Source organism: Ammospiza nelsoni, chromosome 6, assembly GCF_027579445.1.
Source record: "Ammospiza nelsoni isolate bAmmNel1 chromosome 6, bAmmNel1.pri, whole genome shotgun sequence".
Taxonomy (NCBI): Eukaryota; Metazoa; Chordata; class Aves; order Passeriformes; family Passerellidae; genus Ammospiza; species Ammospiza nelsoni.
Window position 1 is genome coordinate 59,146,235 of NC_080638.1, and position 23,763 is coordinate 59,169,997.

The 23,763-nt window shown below is 42.6% G+C and overlaps 1 protein-coding gene across 1 annotated transcript in view; it reads right to left on the reverse strand.

Moving 5' to 3' along the window:
• Positions 1–23,670, reverse strand: part of MNAT1 (MNAT1 component of CDK activating kinase) — a 119,097-nt gene extending 95,427 nt beyond the window's left edge. The window contains exon 1 of the mRNA XM_059474096.1: positions 23,554–23,670. Within this exon, the coding sequence (XP_059330079.1) occupies positions 23,554–23,642 (89 nt within the window). The 5' untranslated portion in view covers positions 23,643–23,670. The remainder of the gene's footprint in view (positions 1–23,553) is intronic.
• Positions 23,671–23,763: the final 93 nt, after the last annotated feature.

Sequence of the window (23,763 nt, forward strand, 5' to 3'; positions counted from 1 at the left end):
CAAAGACAAAACACAAGCTGTTCTCTCAGAGTTGCAGCACATTTCAAAGAATATTATCACAATAAAAATTTGTGATGCAAATTTATTCGTTCAGGGTTTGTTAGTAGGAAAAGCCACGAGGAGAATCAGTTGCACAGAGGGAGCAGAAGCGAGACAACTCATATTAACAGAGGATCAAAAAGATGAAAGGAAAAAAGTTGTAACAAAATACATTCTGTTCTTGTTAGCATTTCTCTCAGTACCCATTCTGCCACAAACCACACAAAGCAGAACACCCCAGTGAAGTTCCTCAGCAGAGGATGCAGATGCTGGGACAGGAGGGAGGAGGACACACAGCTGCCTCCCCACACTGGTGAGATGATCATGATCAAATTGTTGTCAAATGATCTGAAGGCAGATAAATATCCACAGATCTGCTCTTCATTATGTGAAGTTCCTTCCATGTACAGTGAATTCAGAGCATAGATTGTTGGGATTTTGTGTGTGCCTTGTTTTTATGTGTGGAAATAGCCTGGAAGAGTATTTTTGAATACCTGCTTTAGCATAAACCCCACCTGGCATCCTCTGTGGGACTGGTCTAACTTACTCATTTTGCAGAGTATTTTTGTTGATTCCTATCTCTGTGTAATGTTAATGGGAGAGACAAGAGTTCTGCATTTCCATTCACTACTTCAGCTGTAAACATCACACAGATAACCAAACCCCACCATTATCCATGGCTACATCCCTGAGCTTTGTGCCACCAGAGCCCACTGCTCCCCCTGATTAACCAGAGCCACTGAAAACAAGTAAGGGAAAGGAAATCTGGCCCAAGATTCAGATGATCAGTTCCAGACAATATTTGAGCTGACCTGTTTTACCCAACCATCAGCTGAGGAGCACTCCACAATGCTGCATGTTCTCTCCTAATAAACCACACTGCTCCATAATTATACAGGAGCTGTGCACATATTCAAAAGCAGCATTTATTTAGGCTCACAACTGTATTAAATGCCATGTGTAAAGAACATTGTTTCTGGCCTGAGAAAGTGTGTATGGTATTTTCCCTATCCATATAAATCACACACAATAAATGCTTGATATTATCTAGTGCCACTAAAGCAGTTAAATTAAAACAAATCAGGGGAGAACAACCCTGAGTACACAGCTCTAGGAAGTTTGAAATACAGAATTTCATGCTTTTTATGCTCTGAATCTCAATCAAATTACAAGCTGTACACAATAATGAAAAGGATTTTTTCACAACCACACACTCAAAAAATAAAAATTAAAAATCAACACATCTATTTTACACATGATTATTTGATTCTATTGATTCTTCCAGAACACAATAGCCACTAGGAAAATCCATGATGACCAACAACTGGGAGATCCAGTGAAGACACAAAATAAAGCAAAGATGAGTTTTTCAGAAAGTAATGGCCCCTCCAACTCCTGACATTTTGGGGTGCCCATGTAACACTGCCCACCTCTAACTTTCTTGACCAAAGCAAGCTGCATGTGCAAAATATTTCATTCTCTCTACCCAAAAATGACTCTCTAAGGGGATATTACACTAAAAATCTACTCCCACCATTTTATTATGCTATTTTATATTCCTGCTATTTATAACACATTTTTGTTAATTTCTCTAAAGCTCTCAGATTCCTGTCAACTTCAGCTACTTCCTTAACTTTCAATTTTAAAGGGCAACTCATGCTGCTTCCACCCCCTAAAACCACATGCAACACTTTGGAGAGATGTGTAAGGCATTCCATCGTTTCCCAGCATTTTCTCCAAGAAACATTAGGATGCTACAGAAAAGTGATCACTTTTCCTACTCCCACAAAGCCCATGAGCCAAGTTTACTGGTAAAAATAAAACAAAAGGGATCCAAAGATAAGGAAAAGATGGATTGCTTGTAGATACTGAAGATTGCACCCTGGCTATTGCACACAACAATTAAAGCCTCAAAAGAATCCAGTTAGGGACAGGGGCTGTGGTCCATGAGTCACAGTGCCACTGTGAACTCAGGTACCTGAAAAGCAACTGCAGCTCAACAGAAAAAGCCATTTACAGCCCACCCAGGGCAGAAAACACCATAGTGGGTGTTTTCCTTGGAAAACCCTGTAAAACAAGTTCGGTGACACCCACTACAGCACAACCTGAACCCAATGCACAAAGTTAACCAGTTCAACAAAATTCCTGCGTGAAAAAAAGTGCTAAAGGTGGTCATGGAAATCAAAGATCAGGCCACATTCCCAAAATGATTGAAGCCAAGAGAGAAAGACCTGCCCTGTCTGTACAGGTGAAGCAGAACCATCCCCTGCTGCCCTGCCACCAACAGCAGCCCTCAGTTAACTGGGGCAGGGGGGTGCCAGCCCCAAAACTGAACCCACCAACACACCCCAAGGAGCCTGCAAACAAGCATTGCCCAGGTCACCATAAATAAATAAATGTGTAAATTAATTCAGTGATCCTGGGGCTATAATATTTTTCTCCTCCTTTCAGGAGGCATTTCAATGGCTCTTTATGCTTAGTGTCATATCTCAACCACTACAACATGCTGAGCCTTCAGAACCATTTTGTATTAAAAAATAGAATGCATGACTCGGATGGTTTTGAGACATAGATGCTTACTCAAAAAAAATACACCACCCCAAAATATCCCCTTAACAGCAATATATATTACAGCTTCCAGGACTGACAAGTACTCATCTGCAAAACTTCCAAGTGACAGAACTGAGATATGTGGGAAATATTGGGGTTTTGGCAGAAATCAGTATTATTAAACACTGCAAGGAAACTCCCTTGACCAGTCCTTGAGTAATTTTAAAGCAAGGGAATGCCAAGATGATCAATTTTCACCTTTTATCTGAAAGTGTTCTCATGGAACAAAGACTCTCCCCCACCAAGGAGTATTTCCTGCTGGTCACTCCCTCTTATCTGGTTGCTGAAGACCTTGGCAATACTGACTGGAGCACTCTCACTGCTCAGGGCAGCTGCACTTAAACCACACAGACACAATCACACCCCACTGCTAGCCAGGCTGTGCAGGTGGAATTGAATCTCACTCAAATTCTCATAGGCTTTAAATGATAAGCTGTTAAAACTGTGGGAACATGCACAGAGGAGGCAGCTTAAACATAACACAGTTTAATTGCACAAAGATGTGGATGCACTAATAGGATAATGTATGTTTAGGTTCTGCTAGTGAGGCAGCAATTGTCACTCTGAGCACCAAGTCTGACAGCTCAGACTGTCACCAGCACCTGCCTCACAGAGTGAACAGTGAACGACAAACCCATGTGATTTCTGCTCAGCAGCTTTTATCAAAACCAGATTCAAGTGAGGCTAAATGGTCTATTAAATGGCCAGGCCAAAAGAGGTTCTTTGGTTTTGTGAATATACAATTAAGCCACTTTCCACATGCCCAAAATATCCATTTAACAGGCATGTTAACACTCAAGACTTCATCATTGATAAGCTAAAAATGTGTGGCTGAACAACAGCTCACAGCTTGTACATTCTCAGACATAACATGTCAAAATGTGAATATGTTCAGGTCTATTTTACTATAAAAAAAATGGCCTAATCCTTCAGTCAGTGACTACTGGGAGAGGTGACATGGCTTCAAGGCACTCTGGAATTGAGGTCTCAAGGAAGAAGGGGAAAGAAACCCTCAGTATTTGATGGGCTTCAAGGATGCCCTGGACTCAGCTCCACAAACTTATTTGAACAGTCTCACAGGTATCACCAGTAAACAAAAAGCCTGTTCATTACTGTTTGCAGGACCAGGCCCCTCAAGACAATGGTCTACTGAAAGCAAACAAAAAACCTACTACACAGAGAGGAGAAAAGGAAAAAACCAGAGTACAGACACTTGAGAAAACACTTATTACATGTACTGGATAAATCCCATCTAACTGGAGTTTTTGCTTTCCCTGGCAACACTGTGTGGGTCCAGGACAGCCAGATATTCACCTCCACAAGCAGCCCCAGCACTGAGGCCATCCTTATGCCACATATTGTAAAAAAGTCACCAGGAACTACTTTCCACTTGTTCTTTACTACAGACAAATACTTTTCAGTCTTTGTTCAAAAACAAATGCTATAAAAACTAATTATTAGGTTTTAGACTAATATTAGACTACTTAGACCTAGATTACTAAAAGGAAACCTGAACTCTCATCCAGAAAAGTGAGAGCCTAAACATGACCTAGAACTCAGCACAACAGACCACAACCTGCTCTGTTCCACTCCAATAGAAGCAATCATCTTTCCACTGCTAAAACCATAAGATTTCTCTTCCTGCTCTGCAGGAATGACTTGTGAACCATCAAATTCACATACAGCAGAAAAGTGAAGACAAGAACTGCGTTGCCCAAGGGCTGGTCCAAGACATGGAGTCTTTCACTCCCTGTTCTGGAGTCAAAAGTGCACATATTTGGGCACAGCACCAGAAGTGCAGACATGCAGACACTCACTCCTGCTTGTCCTCCCTAAGGATGACTTTGCTGCAAAGGTCACAGAGCAGAAACGCTTCCTCTGTGTTTCACAGGCTGCCGATGCCACGTGGGGAAAATGCGTCAAGGCAGTCCCTCCCAGAGCATTAAGGAAAACCGGTTACAGACAATGGCCTTCCTCAGCTCTGAGTGTTTACAAATGTGACCAATGCCAGTGTGTCCCAGCATGCCAGCTTGAAAATAAGTCGAGCACCTGGCCCGTAGCACAAAAGGCTGACTCACCTGCACAGCATCTATTCTGCTTTGAAAAGACCCCAAGTTTAAGGCTCCTGGGGACACACAGTACTCACATGACGCTGATGGGAGTGAGACTTTTCCTGCCCTTCTCTCCCTCTGCACACATCAGCACAGACAGAAGTTGTGGGATGGCTTCCCAAGCCAGGGGACAAGGAAGATGGGGACAAAGATGACTTGCATACATGTGATCTCTGTGATAATGCACAAACAGCCCCTGACACCAGCTGCCCCTCTGTTCCGGTGGGAGAGGTGTGAAAAAAAAATAACACAGATAAGGAGACACAAATATTGAAATTTATGCTCTATGAAGTTCTAATTCCAGGGCTGTTTCCCATCCCATCCTGGAGCTCCACTGAAAACTCATGCATGAAACTGGGCCAGTCCCATAGCAGGAGACACTGCATCAACTAAATCAGGAGAAAACTGGTTCTTGTTCCTATGTATCTTCACCTTCCAAATCTGTTTACTTTTTACACTACAGCTCATCCAAGCATTTTTCCTTTCCTTGCAGAGAACTGTGAGTTGGGACTCATGAAAGGTCTTCTGGTTACTATCACTGTAAACAACATTCAAAAGAAAAAGAGAGAGAGAGAAGAGAAAAAGCAGCTTGGTGACAACAGCCAGGACACATCAAATATCAAACTTGCTTCACTGCCATTCCTGTTACCTTCCAAACAGATTTTGCTTTGCATTACCTTCACTTTCATTTATGTAGAGAAGAAAAATAGGCCAAACAAAACCCATCACTTTCATGAAGAACCACACAGTGCACCCTCCTGAGTAATCTCTCATACCAGCTTCTCATTCACACTGGTGACAACATTACAAGTCCACTGTGAACCAAATCCCTGCACAAGTTTTGAAAGAATTATGAAAATATCTAAAAAAGAAGAGAACTGAAAACTCTTCCCCCACTTCAAGAAGAAAGTTGTCTCCTCCCCAGCACAGCTCTCTTCAAATTGCAACACTTTCAGTAATCCACAAGTGATCCTTTTATTTTCAGGAGCAAACTTTACATAACATGAAGAGGCAGTTCCTTGCCATTTGTTAAAGTGAAATCCCAATCCAAGCCACAAAAGACAAATGGAGCCTCTGCAAGCTCAGGTTGTCAACTAAAACAAACATCTGAACTCCCACAGCAGGGACTGGGGAAATTGTGTGGGATCATGTGAGATCAAAGCTTTTTCTGCATGGCTGACACACACCGAGGGCACCTCAGGCTGCAGGAATGTCACCAGGACAGCACTGGAGTTATCAGCAAAGACACATGCAGCCACCTCATACAGATTCATATATTTATTTTTACTGGTATCTAATATGGCTACTACAAGTGCAAGGTCAAGTCTAGTCCTACAGTAGCTTATCCTATTTTAGATCTGCCCTGCAACCTCTACAACAGCACCTGTGCCCAGGAGCAGTACAAGGAGGTAATTCAGCTGATAACCTAAAGTCTAAAACCCTAAAAGGGATCACCTTCCTGAGCTGATTCACCACTCAGTGCCAAAAAAAGGGCTGGAACACGAGGATGGGACAGGCATGTGGCACAGGGAACACCTGGATTTTAATTAGCTGGAGTAACCAGGGAGGCTCAAGTGGAAGTCACCACACTCCTGCAGCCAGTAATTTTTATTTGTTCTCTTAACCACACCACTTCTCTTCCTGTTGTCCTTATACATAAAAGGCACCACCAGTGATGTCTGATCACGTCCAAAGCATAAAAATATTTTACACCAACCTGGCCAGTAACAAAGCTCATTTGTGCTGGAAACGGAGTCTGGGGAGAGCCATAACATTTTGGGCCCAAGCAATAATCAAACCACTGGAAAGGGTACAACCACAGATGCCTGGCAAAGGTAAATGTAACACAAAATTTAAGACCAGAGGTATCCCAGCACATGGTAGGGGGGTTTGATACCAGATGATCTTAAGGTCCATTCCAACTCCTTAACACTCTATGATAAAACTTGTAAAAATTCCAAAATTATGATGCACAGAAAAGCTGAAGTATCATTTCCTTAACTCATGCAAACACCCTTTTCTGGAATGCCCAGCAGCTACTCACAGGATTGGCACATTCTGAGTTTAACACTTGACATCAGGAGGCTTTCTGGTTTGGTTTGCTGGGGAAGCAGGCTGTGTATTTGAAGATGAAGTGTTGATGGAAAAGAAGTTCACAGAATCACAAGGTTGGAAAAGACCTTCAAGATCATCAAGTCCAACCCAGCCCCAACACCTCAATTAAACCCTGGCACCCAGTGCCACATCCAGGCTTTGTTAAACACATCCAGGAATGGTGACTGTACCACCTCCATTCCCCTTTTAGCACATATAAAATGTAGACACCCCATTAAACCATTATGATTTTTTTCATCAGTAAGATGAGGCAGCACTGCTTTAATACCACAGCAGAAATACATAGGCACAAAAAGTTTTATATCAAGAATGCTAAAGAAAAGAAAGAAATCAATGTTCTTCTTATTCATTCCATATGCTTGATATGTCCAAAAAGTAATGGATTAAAATATTGTGATTACAGCATAAAACACATCTTGCAAGATGAAAAATACCATTCTGTGTCAATAATAGTATCTTACCACATAAACAGAGGAACCACACTAAGCCTGAGTCCTTATCTTGCAATTTTCTAACTTTTGGGTGCTAAACTCTAAAACAAAGCTTGGAATGTGGCTTTCATGCACTATCTATGCATTCCTCAACAGATTCCAGGCAACAATGCTCGAATTATCCTTGAAGAAACTGGAAAAATAATTCTGGAGCTATAAGGAAAGAAAAACAAACAGAGTTTTATTAATGTAGTTGCTCCAGTCTTGAACAAAAAAAATGCTCTCTCATTATGAAATGAAGTTGGACTGGTGTATTTATTACAGTCCCTAGTAAAAATCTGACCTAGTCAAAGACTGGCAAGTGGAAGGTCTGGTATCACGCAGAAGAAGATGAGCAACAGCCATTAAATGTGAACTGATCACATTTAAAGGGGCAGATAACACAAACCTCCACCTCTGCCTCATCTCACTCACCTTCAGCTTCCTGTAAATAGTCCAAGCCAAATGTGAGAAGTGACAGTATTAGGACAAACTCCAAGTCTGGTGCTATCAACTTATCTTAAATAAACCGTTTGTTTGTGTTAAGTAAACTATTTAACAGAAAAACAACTATCAGAAAAACTGATGTACATTTTTTTAGAAGGGAAAATAAATAGAAGAGGTTTGGTCCTGAAAATAATTATCACATGCAGATTTTTCACTATTTCCAAGAACTACTTGCACATGTGAGCACCTGCAGAACTGAGGCAGTCTTTAAAACAACAGCCTTGCTAACACAGACCCTTCATCCACTCTTCTGATGTACAGCTCTGCATTCCAAGCAACCAGGAAATGGGAATGTATTGTCTTATATATCAAGAGTTCTATTATCACTATGGTGCAAGGATTCCATACCACCAGAGAGTCTCACACCTCCTCGATGTTTCTCGTAGGCAGCTCCTCTAAGCACTGACTGTTCCTGGTCCTTGCAGCAGCCATCTGACTCCAGATCCCACCAATCCACTCCTTTATACCACTGTTCTTATTGGCTACAGGTGTGGCCTGTTATCATCAGGCCTGCTCCTAATCTTTAGCAATTGGTCCAGCTGCAACTCATTGGGGGATAAGAGTACATTCTGTAGCACCTTCATTTACCCATACTGTATCCCCCTACAGGAATGCTAAGTAGAAATTTGATTTTTTGTAATTAGCCATCATAAATTCAGTAAATATGGATATCAGTCTGCAGTGGAAGTGTCCATCAGTGACACAGAGCTGGCACTGCCCAGGGTGAAGTCTCTAGAAGAGACCAGCACAGCAAACATTCACTTTCCTACTTCAGGACATGCCAGATTTAATTGCCCACACCAGATCCAAACTTGTAAGGAAGAAGTCTCTGAAAGCCTTGAAATCATTTAGGAAAGCATTCATAAGGTAAAAAACCAGGGTTCTTGCAGGGCAAGAATTCAGTAAATATGGATATCAGTCCGCAGTGGAAGTGTCCATCAGTGACACAGAGCTGGCACTGCCCAGGGTGAAGTCTCTAGAACAGACCCACACAGCAAACATTCACCTTCCTACTTCAGGACATCTCAGATGTAATTGCCCACACCAGATCTGATCTTGTAAGGAAGAAGTCTCTGAAAGCCTTGAAATCATTTAGGAAAGCATTTAAAAGGTAAAAAAACAGGGTTCTTGCAACAATCCAGACCAGGGATTCCAAGCCACAGGCTGTGCTGCATTTCCCACAGCTCCCTCCCCAGGGCAGCAGTGGCACCACCCCTGCCCCATTCTGGCTCTCAGGGATGCCCCAAGCCTGTGCCAACGCTGGCAGTGCCAAGGACACTGCTCCAGAGCTGCACCTCCCAGGAGATGCCAGCACAACACCTTCCCTTGGTCTGCACCACAGAGACACCACCAAGGACAACAAGTTCTGAGTCTCACTAAAGGTTGACCAGAATTGTGGGGCTGCTTCACACACCCGAAACAGTTCAGGATATCCATATAATGTGCTCAGCATACTGCTTCCATTTGTGAAGCTGCTAAAAAGTGTTTATAAAAATATATATGGAAAATCATCCTGCTGGTGTAATGCTCCAAGCAAATCAATGTAAGACAATAAGAACTGTCAAAAGAAATCAGGATACAAACATGTGCCATGCAAGTGCAGCTTCCTTCTGGTACTAAAGTAATACTTCCTTTCAAGGAACTTAATAGATAAAACAAAAAATTGCACATTGCCAAGAATGGTACTCATCCCATCCCCTCTTTCTACATTACTCTCTGTATTATTACAAAGGCAATACTATGTGTAGTAGAGAATGTTTCTGGTTATTAAATTTTATGTTTCCCTACTCAGTGGCATCACATTCTATGTGGCCTTTTTCTGCAATTAACATCCAAAACACCAATTAAATATTTATGGATAAATGTCAATTAAGATTATGAGAAACAATAAAAGGACCATAAATTAAATAATGCAGATAGAACAATAAACTATTTTCATATGACCAAAATAATGTTTTAGTGTTAATGCTTTCTTGTTTGAATTGAAAATGTAATTATGTACTCATAGGTGTCATTGTTGCATAAAATTTGGTAAATAATACTATTTTTTCAGCATTATGATTAACTCCCAGTAAGAAAAAGCCAAGCAAGACTGGTTGCTTCTTCCAGCAGTGCAACATTATTGGATGCTTCGTATCTCCAATAAGGTATCTCCAGTTTGAGACTGTCCATAGTGCAGTACACAGCTATTCCTAGACTATTTCCATCTTCTGCAATTAATTATCACAATACTATATTTTGTTCAGTATTACCAGCTCTCCCACATATCCAAAATATTTTCCCACTATTGTAGTTTTTAACTAAGGAATTAACCCCGGGCTTGCTAAGAAATTTAAAACAAAAAAAAATTAAAAATGCAAATACTCCAATATGAAACTAGGATAACACCTTGCTGTTGTTGTTTTAAGATCATTGCTTCTGTTTGCTGATGCTGATTTTTACAAAAAGGAAAAAAAAAACCCAACAAAACAGGTTGGAAACAAAACATTTTTACCAAATTACCAAAAGCAGTCAAAAGTCATAAGTACAACTTAAGGAATTGTAAATTACGTGTGATACGCTGTTCACAAATAAATCAGATTTATGGTTATGTTCAGTTGTTCCTGTTACCTGGAATTAGAATTAGAAGCTCATTAAAAATGAATACATTTCAGAGAATGAAGAGGCACAGCATTGTATTGATGAAAGCTTCATTAAATTTTCAATGACAGAGCTGCTTCTATATTTGTGGAGGAAGGACACAGTAGAAACAAGTTGGGACAATTCCCCTTCAAGCAACTTTGCATCTTTCTACTCTACCTAGAAAACAAATGGATTTTAAAACAAAATGTTGGGCTAATTAGGTGTAAGAGAAAATAACTGTGGTCCATTATAGTCAAGGAATGGTTATTTCAGGTCAGCATTTGTTCTTGTATATATTTGCCAATTACACAAGTGATACTCCAGAAGAAAGAAACCAGGAGAGAGAAATCAGGTTTGAATGATCAAGCTCCTATAAAATAGAGGCTCTGTATTTTATGTGAACTCCACAGCACAGTCACTTCTTAGAATATTCACTTTAAAAAAAAACAGAGTATGGGAAATGAAGCTTTACCTAGCAAACAGTAAGAGATAACTTCCTGTGCAAGCAGAAATGTAAATCTATTTATCAAAGTCATGCAGTAACGCAGCTTTGTTTTTACTGCAGAGACTGAAGCCAAGAAACAGACAGAAAGCAAACTACAGCCAAGCCCACTACTCAACCAAATTCCTCATGTTACCATTGGCAAGTCAGACAATTAAAATCTCCATATGTAACACAGGCTACATGAAAGAAAGCAGAACCAAAACTGAAAAAGTGAAAATTCAAGCGGTCTGATCCCTCTTGTGGTCGTGCACCACAATATAAATTTATTTTATCTCCACATTGTGCTAGCCAGTTTCCTTTGGAAAAAAGGCTTATGCAATCAGGCTGCTACTCAGCTCCTCCCCTCAATATCCATTACCTTATGTCAACTAAGCCAGGCAGGGTAGAGGCCTCAATGTCATGTTATTCCTTTAACAACCTGCATGATATATGGCCCGGGCACTGCACGTTTTTCTGAACACACAGTTCAAGTGCATGGCCTGCCAGGCACCAGCATGAGGGTTTGCTCTTTCCAGTTTGTTAGGATCCCACCTCTTTGAGCCTTTTGGATAGGCAACACTCAGCTAACACACTCAGGCAATGCCAGTTTATCCTCAGACCTTGTTTATTCTGCCCTGCTCAAATCCTGCTTCGACACGTTTACTGTTTTTCTCCCCCTCTCCAGTTTTCCTTGGCGTGCACAGTCAGCATTAAATAACTGACCTTCTCAAAACCACCATGAGGTAGCATTATCCCCACTTTACCAGATAAGGAAATTAAGCCACTATAATTAATGCTTGAAGCATGCCCAAATTTCACATTCCTGATTAGAGAGTGATTAGCATTAGCGCTCTATAGGATTTCCTCTGCTCAAAGCCCGGCTCCCAGGGAGGGCAGGAGGAGTTACCCAGAGCCTGCACTGCCACAGGGGCATCCCATGGGCACAGCAGAGCCCCTAAAAATGCTGCACTCCAGGCACTTGGCCAGCTCTGTAAAGCACTCCAACACCCAGGTGCTGCTCCAGCCCGCTGAGGGAACACAGCTCTGAGTGCCTCCTGCACCTTTCCTCTTCTCCTGGCCAAGACTTTTGTATCCAGCCTTGGAAAATTTCCATTTAGACACCTACAGCCCCACAGCACAATGCTCAAAAACACACTCACTGTCCTCACCTCTGATTGCCACAGCCTCCCCATGCCTTCACCCTCCAAGAACTTCACAGCTTGCTACACACTTCTGAGCTCCAGTTTTCCAAGACTGTCCCAGCCATCACTCCTTCTCTCAACTCCTCATGTAGCCATGTCCCTTTCCCTAAGCAAGTCTCCCTTGTGATCTCTGCAGCTTCCTTTCTGCCATACAGTCAGACTGGGAGGCAGCCTCCCCTCTGGACCACTGTAGGATTTCAGTTCCCCCAGAGCCACAAGGTGTTTCCCAGTCTGTCGCAGACATTTCTCCACAGAAATCCTTTCTTTTGGATTTCTGTGTCTTCAGGAGGCCAGAGGCCTCTAAAGACAAGGTAAACAATTATTATCAGCTGCTGTGGAATGCAATAGGATTCACCTTGATTGGCTCATTTTCTATGTTTATAATTAAGGGCCAATCATCAGTGCAAGCTGGGGGACTGAGTCCCTGGACACAACTTTGTTGTGGATTCTTTTCTATCTATTCTTAGCCTAGCCTAGCTGCTCTGCAAACCTCTCTCTATATTCTATTTAGTATAGTAATAATGTATTATATATAATATCTTAATAAATATGCCTTCTGATTCAAGAAACAAGATTCACCGTCTCTCTCTCACCAGCTGCGACCCACACAGGTCGCTGTAATACCAGTCACAAATTCCCTGTAGAAGAGAAGTTCCCTTCCAAAATCTGGCAGCTGGCAGCAAAGGTTTCCTTCAGACCCCATGCAATTTAAGCTCCCTAACTTCATCCCAAGACACAAATCTCCAAGGGGCTGTTCCACTCACCCATCACTGAGATCCTGCCCATGTGAAGGCAGCTCATTCTGCACACACCCCCTGTATTACCTTCCCCAAAACCAGGCAGACAGAATAGAAATCAAGGGGGTGTTTGGCAAAATTTTGTTGCAAGAGTAGAAACTAAAAAGCTCAAAGAAATGCAGCACTTCTAGACTAAGCTCAACAAATATCTCTGCAGCTCCTGAACTCCTCCAAGCCTGCTCAGCTTAATGTTCAGCAACATCCCATCACCCTGGCATTGCCCTCAGTCCTGTTAACCTCCCTCTCTCCCTTTACACAACACAACATACCCCAAAACTAAAGATAACTTTTCATTTTTTCCCTAAAACAAGGGATCTTGTGGATTTAAAGGCAGCCTCCCATTTGTAGTTCACAGCACATCAGTCACAAGCTTATCAAACCACACAATTGCCACTGACAGTTTTTCCAGGGTGTGTAAGGATGATTTTTTCAGCCTTTTAAAGCCTACAGACACTACCCCCAGAACAATCTGGACTCTTCTGTTTACACAAGGCTATTCATGTACTCACAGTAAAGATTACCCAGCCACTAGTTACACCTACAGGTTGTTCAGATCCTAATCCCCACAAAGATATCTTTTTTTTTTTTTTTTTTACAGATAAACACATGACACCCTGCAAGTAAGACAAGTTAAACATTTGTCTGCCTGTACTTGTCTGGGATCAGAGATCTTCCTCCTTCACCCTGGCTCTGAGGGCAGCTCTTGCAATACCTCTAATCCCAGTGCCAGACTTTCCTGCCCAGTTAGACCCAACACTTCCCATTCTGGCTCAGCAGCCTGAAGGTGTCAACACTGGCCAAACCACTCCCTTGCCTTTTGCTGTCTAGGAACATCAGTCCTCCTCTGCCACCCTGGCAGTCTGGCCACACTTCTTGGAACTAATAAAGAACTGAAGAGCACAACATTCTTGGGGACTTTCACCTTAATACATTTCTTCTCACTCTGTCACATCCCAATATTTCCTAACTCTCAGCAGAGCCATTTATCTTCTCTAAAATCTTAAAGGAGTTGTCATGCTCATGTTAAGCCCAGGATTCTGCAAATGCTTAGCCATAATCTAACCTTAGTGCCAGCCGTTGAGGCAGGACTGTGTGGGCACAGCAAAAATCATTACCTCATGTTCCCCAATTAGAAGCCGGAATATTTATCAGACATGACTTCCTCATTGTTCCTTTGTGACAGAGCCATCTTGTTCTCAGTGATCTGAACTCACCTTCATTCCACACAAAAAAACCTGCAAGAATTTCCTTATATATTCTCTTCCCACACACATTATATTCCAAAAAAAGGAATAATTTAATATAATGTTCAGAGGATCAAAAAATGTTTTTAGCTATTACAAAGTTTAATTTTGTCGCATATAGCTAAGATCTTTTCTCAGATCTGGTCTCGTCAAAATTAATTCTTGCAAAATATATTTTTAAAAAGAGAAACCAGGTAAATGTCTTTATAAAATTCAGATCACTGTTAGGACTACTATTTGTGATTTTTATTGCAGCCAGAGTGGTCTGTGAGGAAACATCCACTGTTGCCTGCATATCCTCAAACCAAGGGAGGGAAGCAGCAACACGAAACTGAAGTGTCCCCAGGCAAGCTCAGCTGTGCCTGTGCCACAGCCTGTTGCTTTCAGGGAATTTTCCTTATTTCCTCACCAGATATGAACAGTGGGGTATTCAATTCATCTTCCAAAATGTTGACCTGGCTTTTCTTCAAATTTCACCTTCAGTTGTCCAGGGGGAGGAACAACCAAGCAAAGCCCCAAACAAAGAGCATGCACACAAATGCAACTTCTGGGCACTTCTGGACCTGCCCTGCTGTGAATTTACAGTTACCAAGACACATGTGCTTTCTAAAATGACTCAGGAATCTATTTGCTTAATTTCATAAATATTAAACATATGCATATGGCTTATTAACATCTGACAGCTAATGCAACCACACAGAAGCAAGCTCATTGTCCTTTTTCCTCACAAACCCACAGAATTATTATGGCTTCAATTAAAATGAAGTAGATGCAATTAAAAGAAAGAGAAAAGAAAAACCTTCCTAATATGAAATTGTTTAAACAGCTCTTGTCTTTGCCTTCTTTTTGAGAAGAACTTGTTCTCACCACAGATTTACCAGACCATGACCATATTCACACTAACAGGGTGAGATTCACCCAAACCAGGAGGGGCTGAGCATGTTGGAACAAACTCCTCAAGTGGGCACCCAAACCCATTTTCAGGAGCACAGAATGGTTTGGGTTGGAAGGGACCTTAAAGATCATCTCATTCCAATCCCCTGCCACCAGGACAGAGTGCTCAGAGCTCCATCCAGTCTGTTCTGAACACTGCCAGGGATGGGGCAGCTTCTGCTGCCAACCTATCCCAGAGCCTCACCGCCCCCACGGTAAAGAATTTTTTTCTAATAACTCATCTAAACCTGCTCTCTTTTGGTGTGAAGCCATTCCCCTGTCCTGTCACTGCACGCTCCTGTAAAGTCTTCAATCCAGGCTGCAGATTCAAACAGACTGAATTTCCAGAACCAAGAAAAAAGAATTTACTTTTCCATTTACTGACTGAAGAGACAGGATATAAACAACTGCTTTCCTTTTGCCAAGGTCACAAGGAGCAGAACCATAACTTACATTTCCAAAAAGTACTTACAGGGAATGAAGAGTAGAGCTCTGTGAGCTTTGCTAAGCAGAGAAGAAGTATTACCAAGCAGACATGGCAATTGATAGCTCAACAGAGAAAAGAGAAGATTTTCTAAATATGCCAGTTTTAAAACAAAAGAATTAAACTGAGGCATTAACACCACTTCATCAGAAGTATCAAGACCATGACTCAGAGCCAAATGTAAAAGCAAATATCCACTGTCAAAACTGGATGGCAGAAGGAAATAACCTCTTGGGTATTTCAGCAGTGATTTAATCACCTCCCATGACTAACTTGTAGAGACTTTGGAAGCCTAATGGGATGGAACTGGATCCAAAGAGCATCTAATGCCAATTAATAAAACCAGGAAAAACTCCAAAAAGACAAAGAAGAAAGATGACCTAGATTTTTATTCCCTAAGAAGTCAGGAAAAAGCTTTCTTTCAGAGGGAATACAACCCACTTAACATAAAAATAAAATAAAAAATTACTTCTTCCTCTGAGGAAGCAGACAGGCTTTGATTGTGCAATTACTTCAATCAAGCATCAGTTAAAGTCGCATAGTAGATCTGACAAAATGAGTAAAAACTCCCTGACGTGTCTCCCAAGTCACGCAGAAGAAACTAAGAGAATTCTTTCAGAGGTGGAAATTACTGGGAATGAAACAGATTTACACAGCTTTCATTACTTATCTCCCCAAAGCAATGCAGGCATGTTCAGGACCACACCAAGTTCCTGTTCTGGTTGAGATTTTCAACTGCATGTAGTCCCAATCTGCTTTAACCCACCAAGATTGTTCATGCTTTTCATACAGGCAAGGATTTACCATTCAGGAATCTAAGCTGAGGTGTGATGTGGTAATAACAGCAAAAAACCAAGTCTCAGAGACAAAGCAGAACACTTGCTCTCCCAGATAAGCCAATTCTAAAGCATGGTTTAAAAAGCCAAATTAACGTTGTGTCATAAGAAGGTCCTGCCTTCCACCCTATTCCTACCTCATCCATAGACACATTCCTCCAGAGGGCCCTGCACCACCTCTGATGTCTGACTAACCATTCACAAGCCACTTCAATTTGCTAATTCTGTACAAACAGCATGAACTGACCAAAAAAAGCTCAATTTTCTGTCAGATCAGCAAACCAGAGCAGCTCCTGCAAGGGTCTGGTAAGCACCAAAGCCTGGTGGCTCTTTCCTTGTGCCTGCTGCTGTTCACAAATCTTGAATCCACACTCCATGGCTGAACCAGCACACTCCCACTTGCTTGAGCTCCAAAGCCCACATACCTTTTTATTTTTTGGCCTAAAATTCCTATCTATTACAGCCAACCTTTATGTTTACAAATGACAGCCCTGAATCATTGTCCTTGCATATCTTGCATTCAAGGTATTTTCTTCAGGAAAAAAGCTTGCCAAATCAAATTCAAATGCATATTTAAACCCCCCCTAATTCCCACATGCTCAAATTAAAAGTTACAGGTCTGACAGATCTTCACTGCCTACCTCTAGTTTAGAGTTCTTCACTCAAACTCCCTTGGCTGAAATACAGTTTTATGTTATTTTCCACAGTCTCCAGGGCTTTCCCCCATCCTGGAAGAAAGGCATTTTCTTGAACCACACTGCAGAGAAGAATGCAGCAGGAAGCCAAGCCATCCTTTCACTTGGAAGGGGTTGAAACAAGAAGATTCCAAACTGTTTTCCAACAAGTCCAGCCCCACACATTGGCATGAGCCCCCATTCCCCTGACTCCACCAGGGATGTTCCTGCTTCTGCCTCCCAGGGAATGTGACAGCCACAAAACTCCAAAAGCTTCTGACATTAAAATAAATACCCAAATAATGAAAGCTCTGTTTCTTCACATTGCAGCTGTTAACACCTCAATTAGAGCTCTCCAAGGATGCACTTCCCCCCTAATGAATCCCTGGGAACACCTAACAGGGTGCAGGGCAGATTAGAGAATCCCCACAGCACAGCTTGGTGAATTGATGTCTCCCCTGAGCAGCACAAAGCTGGGCCTAGAGACAGTCAGCTTTTCCACACTGTCTTCATTTTGAAGTCTTATTTACAAATTAAATGAGAAATAAATACATCTCCCTCTGGGAACAGGAGGAAAAAAAAAAAAAAAAAAACCTATATTTTAGTAAGGAGCCCAGACACCTTTCTTGAAGACAGGAAAGAGAGCAGAAAAGCTTAGAATGAAGCAAGCTGATCAGCTGCCATCTAAGATTGTGGCAAAACATGAACAAACCCGAACCCACCAAACTGGCAGCAGCTGAAATGGAGCTTCCCAGCTTTCTGTGGAGGCTGCTCTGGCCCCTGAGCCCTTGTCTCCCAGAGATGTCATGCTTGGAAAAGACACTTTGTCAAGACAGCACAAGAGCTGGCATGGCACTGGGGAAGAAAAGGAGTTTCTTTGCTTTTGCTGGTCTGCAGACACCCACATTTCCTCTCTCTACAAGCTGGAGCAGCAGGACTGACTCCTAAGGAAAAGCTTTTCACACCAGTTTCCCTCCTGCTCCCTACAAAAGGCAGTGGGATAACAAAGGTGAACCAGCAGCCCCAATTAAGTACCTTTTTTACCAACATTTTTGTGTCTCCTCCCTGGTGACCATATGGTCCAAGTTTACAGGCAGGAATAAATCTCTTTACCCACTCCTGTTTGCAGTAACAACCTCAATGTTCTTTTAATGCAGGTTTGGGTGGATACATTTCCCCTCCTCTTTGTGTAAGTAAATCAGTGGGATATGCTTAACCTGCCTCCTAAAACTCAACACAGGCCATGAAATCCAAGCAGGCAGAGTAAAAGATAATTCATGGGCTCAAGTGAAGCCAGGTGGATTACAACTCCATTGGCAAGCATGCACCCAGCATCTGCATGCTTAGAAAAGACTCTAGGAATTGTCTGAAAAACCAAAAGTTTTCATGCATGCACAATGGTTTTGGAATATAATTCTTGAGTGAACTTCTAAAAGAAGAGAAAGCCATCAGGGCACCTTAGAAACTAATGCATTACAGGACTTTAATCAAGCATTGCTCCATAATTAGACACACTTTTCCCTGCACAAAAGTTTTTTTAAAGCCAAGTATCTGATGCCTTGAACCTCTGCTCTACTTAAGAAAATAAACTTTAAAAGACATTCATTATTCTTGAACTAAGCATTTCCTTACTAAGTCCCATCCTAGAACAACCTTTAACTGCTAATTTATCATCCTCCCTCCCAGTGACAGGGAAGATTTATAGTGGAAAAGGCTTATTTAACACTGCTCTGATGCCAAAAACACATGGTGTTACACTTTTGGTGATACTGGTCAAGAAGCAATAACCAAGGAAAACAAACTACTAAGAAATAATAGCCCAAAAAAAAACCACTCCCACAATTGTAAGCCTTGGCATGGTTCTGTTGGAATAAACTGCAGTGGAATCCTAACCTGATGTTGTTTATAAAAGACCAAATGTCTGATTTCATCCTCTGCAGCCACCTGCCTATCCCTTATCTCCACTGCTGTGCTTATCAGCACCCTGATGTGCCAGGAAACATTCCAGAGCCCCAGTGCCCTTGGGAGAACTGCCCAAGCCAAAGTGCAGCCCTGGGAGATTTCTAACGTGGGCTCAAGCAAAGGATGAGGGAGGAGAAATGCTACCTGCATGTGCTGCCAAAATCCAGACCCAATCTGATGGCAGGGTCAAGGTCACAGCAAGGAAAGAGATGGGAGGCCAGCACAGGGATTTTCTCATCCACTTCAGATGAGATTTAAATGAATGAAGTGAGGAAGAGAAGAATGAACAGCCAAACCTCCAAAGCACAGGATTTCATAGCAAGAAGAACCTTCACTGTAACCATCTGTCACAAAAAGAAAGAAAAACCAGGACATCTGTTGCCCAACAAGTTCTCAGATATTCTGAGGTGCTTTTTTTTTATATAAGAGGTGGGGGAATAAACCATGATAAGAAGAATGGCTCTTCTAATTTCATTCTAATCAGAGGGCACCTAAGAACATGAAAGTGGAAACAACCTGGCTGACAGAAGGCCAGTTCACAGTTCTTCAGAAGGGAAAACAGAGTCACAAAATGAATAAAATGAACTCCTGATAAAACCACAAGCTTTCTGAAACCCAGATGAAACAAAGATCTGAAGCTTGCCGACAAATCATCTCAGCCTTTACAGGCTCCTCAATATTTTAAAATTCAAGGTATTTTGCACAAGTGCAAATCACATCACTGGAGGTCACTTCATTAAGTGAACAGCACAGTTGACAGAATAGGAAAGGTCAGGGCTTTAGGAAAGAAACTACCAGGAGGCAGCACTGAAGGTAAAATGGAAATATTCCCTCAGAATGCCTGCAATGCAAGCACAGCTGAAGCAGGAGCACATTAACCCACAATCCAATGAGAGGGAAAATCTCTAACAGATGATGCCAAAGCACTTGGGGCATTTTCTGCATCAATGTGCACTCAGTGAGATGGATTAGCTGGCTAATGTAACTCCTAGCACAGCAGAAGGAGCAGGAGCCCAGGCCAGAACTGGGAAATGCATTACAGCAACTGCTCCAACACTCCAGAGCCAGCAAAGGCACGGCTCTGAATTTTCCATGCAGATCTCTCAGCACACTTCAAACAAAAAGCACCACAAAGGCAATGTGCTCCTGCAGACAGCTTCATGAGCCTCCATAAACCCAAGGACCTGCAGTCCATAAACCTGGGGACTGTACCCAGGGTTACAGCATTAGCAGTGCTTCAAGGTTTTCAAATCTGATCTGGTAGATGTAATATTTACCCTTTGAAAACTGACAAAAGAAGTTTTGGAGCATCTCTGCTCTCTGCATTAAGCCCCAAGAACCTAAAGAAGGACTAAAGCACCTGCCTCTAAAGAGCAGGAAACAAGGACACAGCAAAACAGACCAGAGTCAGGCTCACCATCAGATCCTGGGAAGATGCCAAAATAATCTGAGGAAAGAACCTATCTCCTGTATATGTCAGATAACAGAACAGAGAGATTCAACACACGATTTCTTAGGAACAAATCACATCAAAGGAACAGAATTCCCTCCAATGGCACAGTAACAATACAGGCAGTGAAACAGCAACTACAGGCAATATAGTTTTGGTTTAACTGGACTTTTGACACTATTAAACTGACAGCCATACAATCTAAACAAAAGCAGAACGGACTGAAGTACTCAGAGATGATTAGAAACCCACACCCAGAGATAAGCTATCATTACTTCAGTCTGAGAGAAAATTGGTAGCAAGCCCATTCACATGGCTTTAATCTTTTCACATTCTCCACTGTTACAGAAAGCAACCAGGGGAAGGGGGATTTAGCAATGAATTTACTGCAGGCAACTTCATATTTTGCTGTGCCTCACTTGGATTTCTTATGGTGACAAGCAACAATTTCCAATGTCTCCCAGACATTCTGCCCACAAACTACACATCAGAAAATATCAGGATGTTAACAGAGAATAATCTCAGACAGTTTCAAGAACTTGGATGGAGGGGCTCAGAATCCACAGTCACTTGAAGCAAATAAAAGTCACATGAAGTAACAAATTGTTTAACAGAGCAAAAAGGCAATAATAATAATAATCATCATCATCATCACCTGTACAACATAACATGGAAAGCAAGCTTGAATTCTGTTCTGCCCACAGATGTGCTGAGTGGCAAAGTGCTAAAGAATCTGGGATTTATGTTCAATATAAATCAATTATATCACAGCAAAAAACCCAAATACATCAAGAGTCATCATCCTGCCTGGATGAAATGCAGGCAGGAAAAGAATGAAAAAGAACACAAAATGAGAAGAACACAGAATAATTTTGAGTCTGGCTGTTGTACTAATGACTCACATGGAACACCATGTCCAGCTTCAATAAAATGCAAACCAAGTGGAAAAGGCCTAAAAAAACCCCAGTGAGAATAACCCCCAAGTGTAACAAAAAAAAAAAAAAAGACATTAAAAATCACTGAAGAGAGGAGACTGAAGCAATGGGATTTCTTCAGAGTGAAAAACCAAAAAGAAAGCCCTCAAAGTATTCCAGACATTCCTACAAAAGAGAAGTAATAAAGAGTTCACAAGTGTATAAAATTCATGGTAGAGTTCTTAAATGCTTCAATTATAGCAAATAAATTTAAATTGGAAATTAGGAGTAGCATTTTCAATGTTAACAACTGCAAAATATCAAAATAGACTGATAAAGGATAAATCTCCATCAGAAACTTCTGTTATCTCATTAAACATTCCTTCCTAGTGACTGAAATATGGTGAATTTATGAGAACAAGTCAGTCACCTCCTTTCATGCACAGGTGGGTCATCTGAGCTTCTAGATGAGTTACTATGGAAATTCATTAACCATTACTAAGAAACAACTTCCAGCATGAAGGGTTTGTAACACTGTGTGGAAACTATAGTAGATATACAACCCTGAGGGAGCTCTTGGAAGGAAAACACAGAGGAAAAGTGGCACACTTGAACCACACTGAGATGGAGAGCCCTTAATGGCAACAAAAACAAACCCAGAGCTCCTACTCTGCCACAGAGATGCAAACAACAAGAGCTGGGCTGCAGACACAAGAACCAAGACAAGAACATCAGCCCCAAACACGGCGTCAGCAACTGCAGCCAGTAAAGCAGAAAACAGCATTAACTGTCTCCAGCAAAACTCAGCTGCAAAAAAAGCCCAAAGCAAGAGAAGCAAAGCAGGAGAGCAAACTGAGACATGCTGTCCTCTGCTGGAAGAGGCTCTGGAGGAGCCTGGAAGCACACGGGGACCGCTCTGGTCATTGCTCTGATCCTCGGTCAACGCAAGATCGAGGCACCGCTCTAAAGCCCTGAACGGGGCTGCTGCTCCGGAGCTCCGGCACTGCTGCCACCAAAGGGACACTGCCGAGGCCACCTCCGCCACACCACCGCACCTCCACGGCAAGGGAAGGGAACAGGAGCAGGGAACAGAACGAAAAGTAACACTTTTTTCCTAAGACAACGAGATAAATCCTTTCTTGTAATTGACTTCCCTCATCCTGTTCGCTTACAGCAATGCGCCAAGGCAAGCAACAGCTCCCAGGCTGCATCTTTTCAATGTAGTTCACACGTGGTTTAAAAACATACACATCACAGGAAAGATGACAAGACAAAAATAAAAAATATATTAAAGGACTGCTACTGCAGTACTGGCCTTGGATAGTGTACATCCAGAAAGAATTTAGAGCACAGCCTTTCAAACTTCCACACTAACTAAGGATGGTCTTCAGATCCGAAAGTGAGTTCAGGCTACTTGTGACTTAAATCAGCAAGACTATCTGTGACTAAAATCAGCAACAGCCAGTGATGGGTACTATCTAAGGGCTGAGTTTTGGGAGAAAAGGGAAAAGTAATGACTGGTCTTGGGAAAAAATAAAAAACACAACAAATAAAACAAAAAAGGAAAAACCACGAATGAGTTAAGACTACCATCAACACCGGTTCTCAAGAGGATTTTCCAACATTCAAACCAGCACCAAACCTTCAGGAAAGCACTCTTCATTCAGCAGAATTAACACATTACAATAATACCACAAAACACTTTTTTTCTTTACTACTCGAGCACAGTTTTAACAAGAAATGTTTAACTGCATGGGAAATGTATTTTCCCCTGCGTTCCCCGTTTCTCACGCCGCAGCCTGGCAGAGGAGCGGGACAGGAGCGCGTCCCGAGCTCACGCCGCGTCCCGCGGGTTCCTCCCGGCAATTTCACCGCACAGAACGCACCGAGGGCAGCCAGACCCACACCGGAGCCAGTCCGGGCTGGCACGGACCCTCCGGGGCAGGAAAGGCGGCCTGACCGGCCCGGAGCCGCCCCGCAAGCGCCGCTCGGCTCTGGCGGAGCCGGTGCCGCCCCCGCCCCCGGGCCGGCCGGGGGAGCGACCCCTTCCTTCCCCCAGGCCTCACCGCCCCGCTCCCCCCGGGCCCGGCGCCACTCACAGCGTGTGCCCGCAGACGTTCACCATCAGCTTCAGCGAGGGGTTGCGGTACTTGGTGGTCTTGCACCGCGGGCAGCCCAAGTCGTCCATGGCCGCCTCCTCCCGCTCCCCTCCCTCCTCCCGCCGCGCCTTCCGCCTTCCGGTGCCGCCGCCAAACGGCCCCGCCGCCGCCCAGCGCCGCCCCGCGCGTTCCGTGCGCCACCCGGGCCCG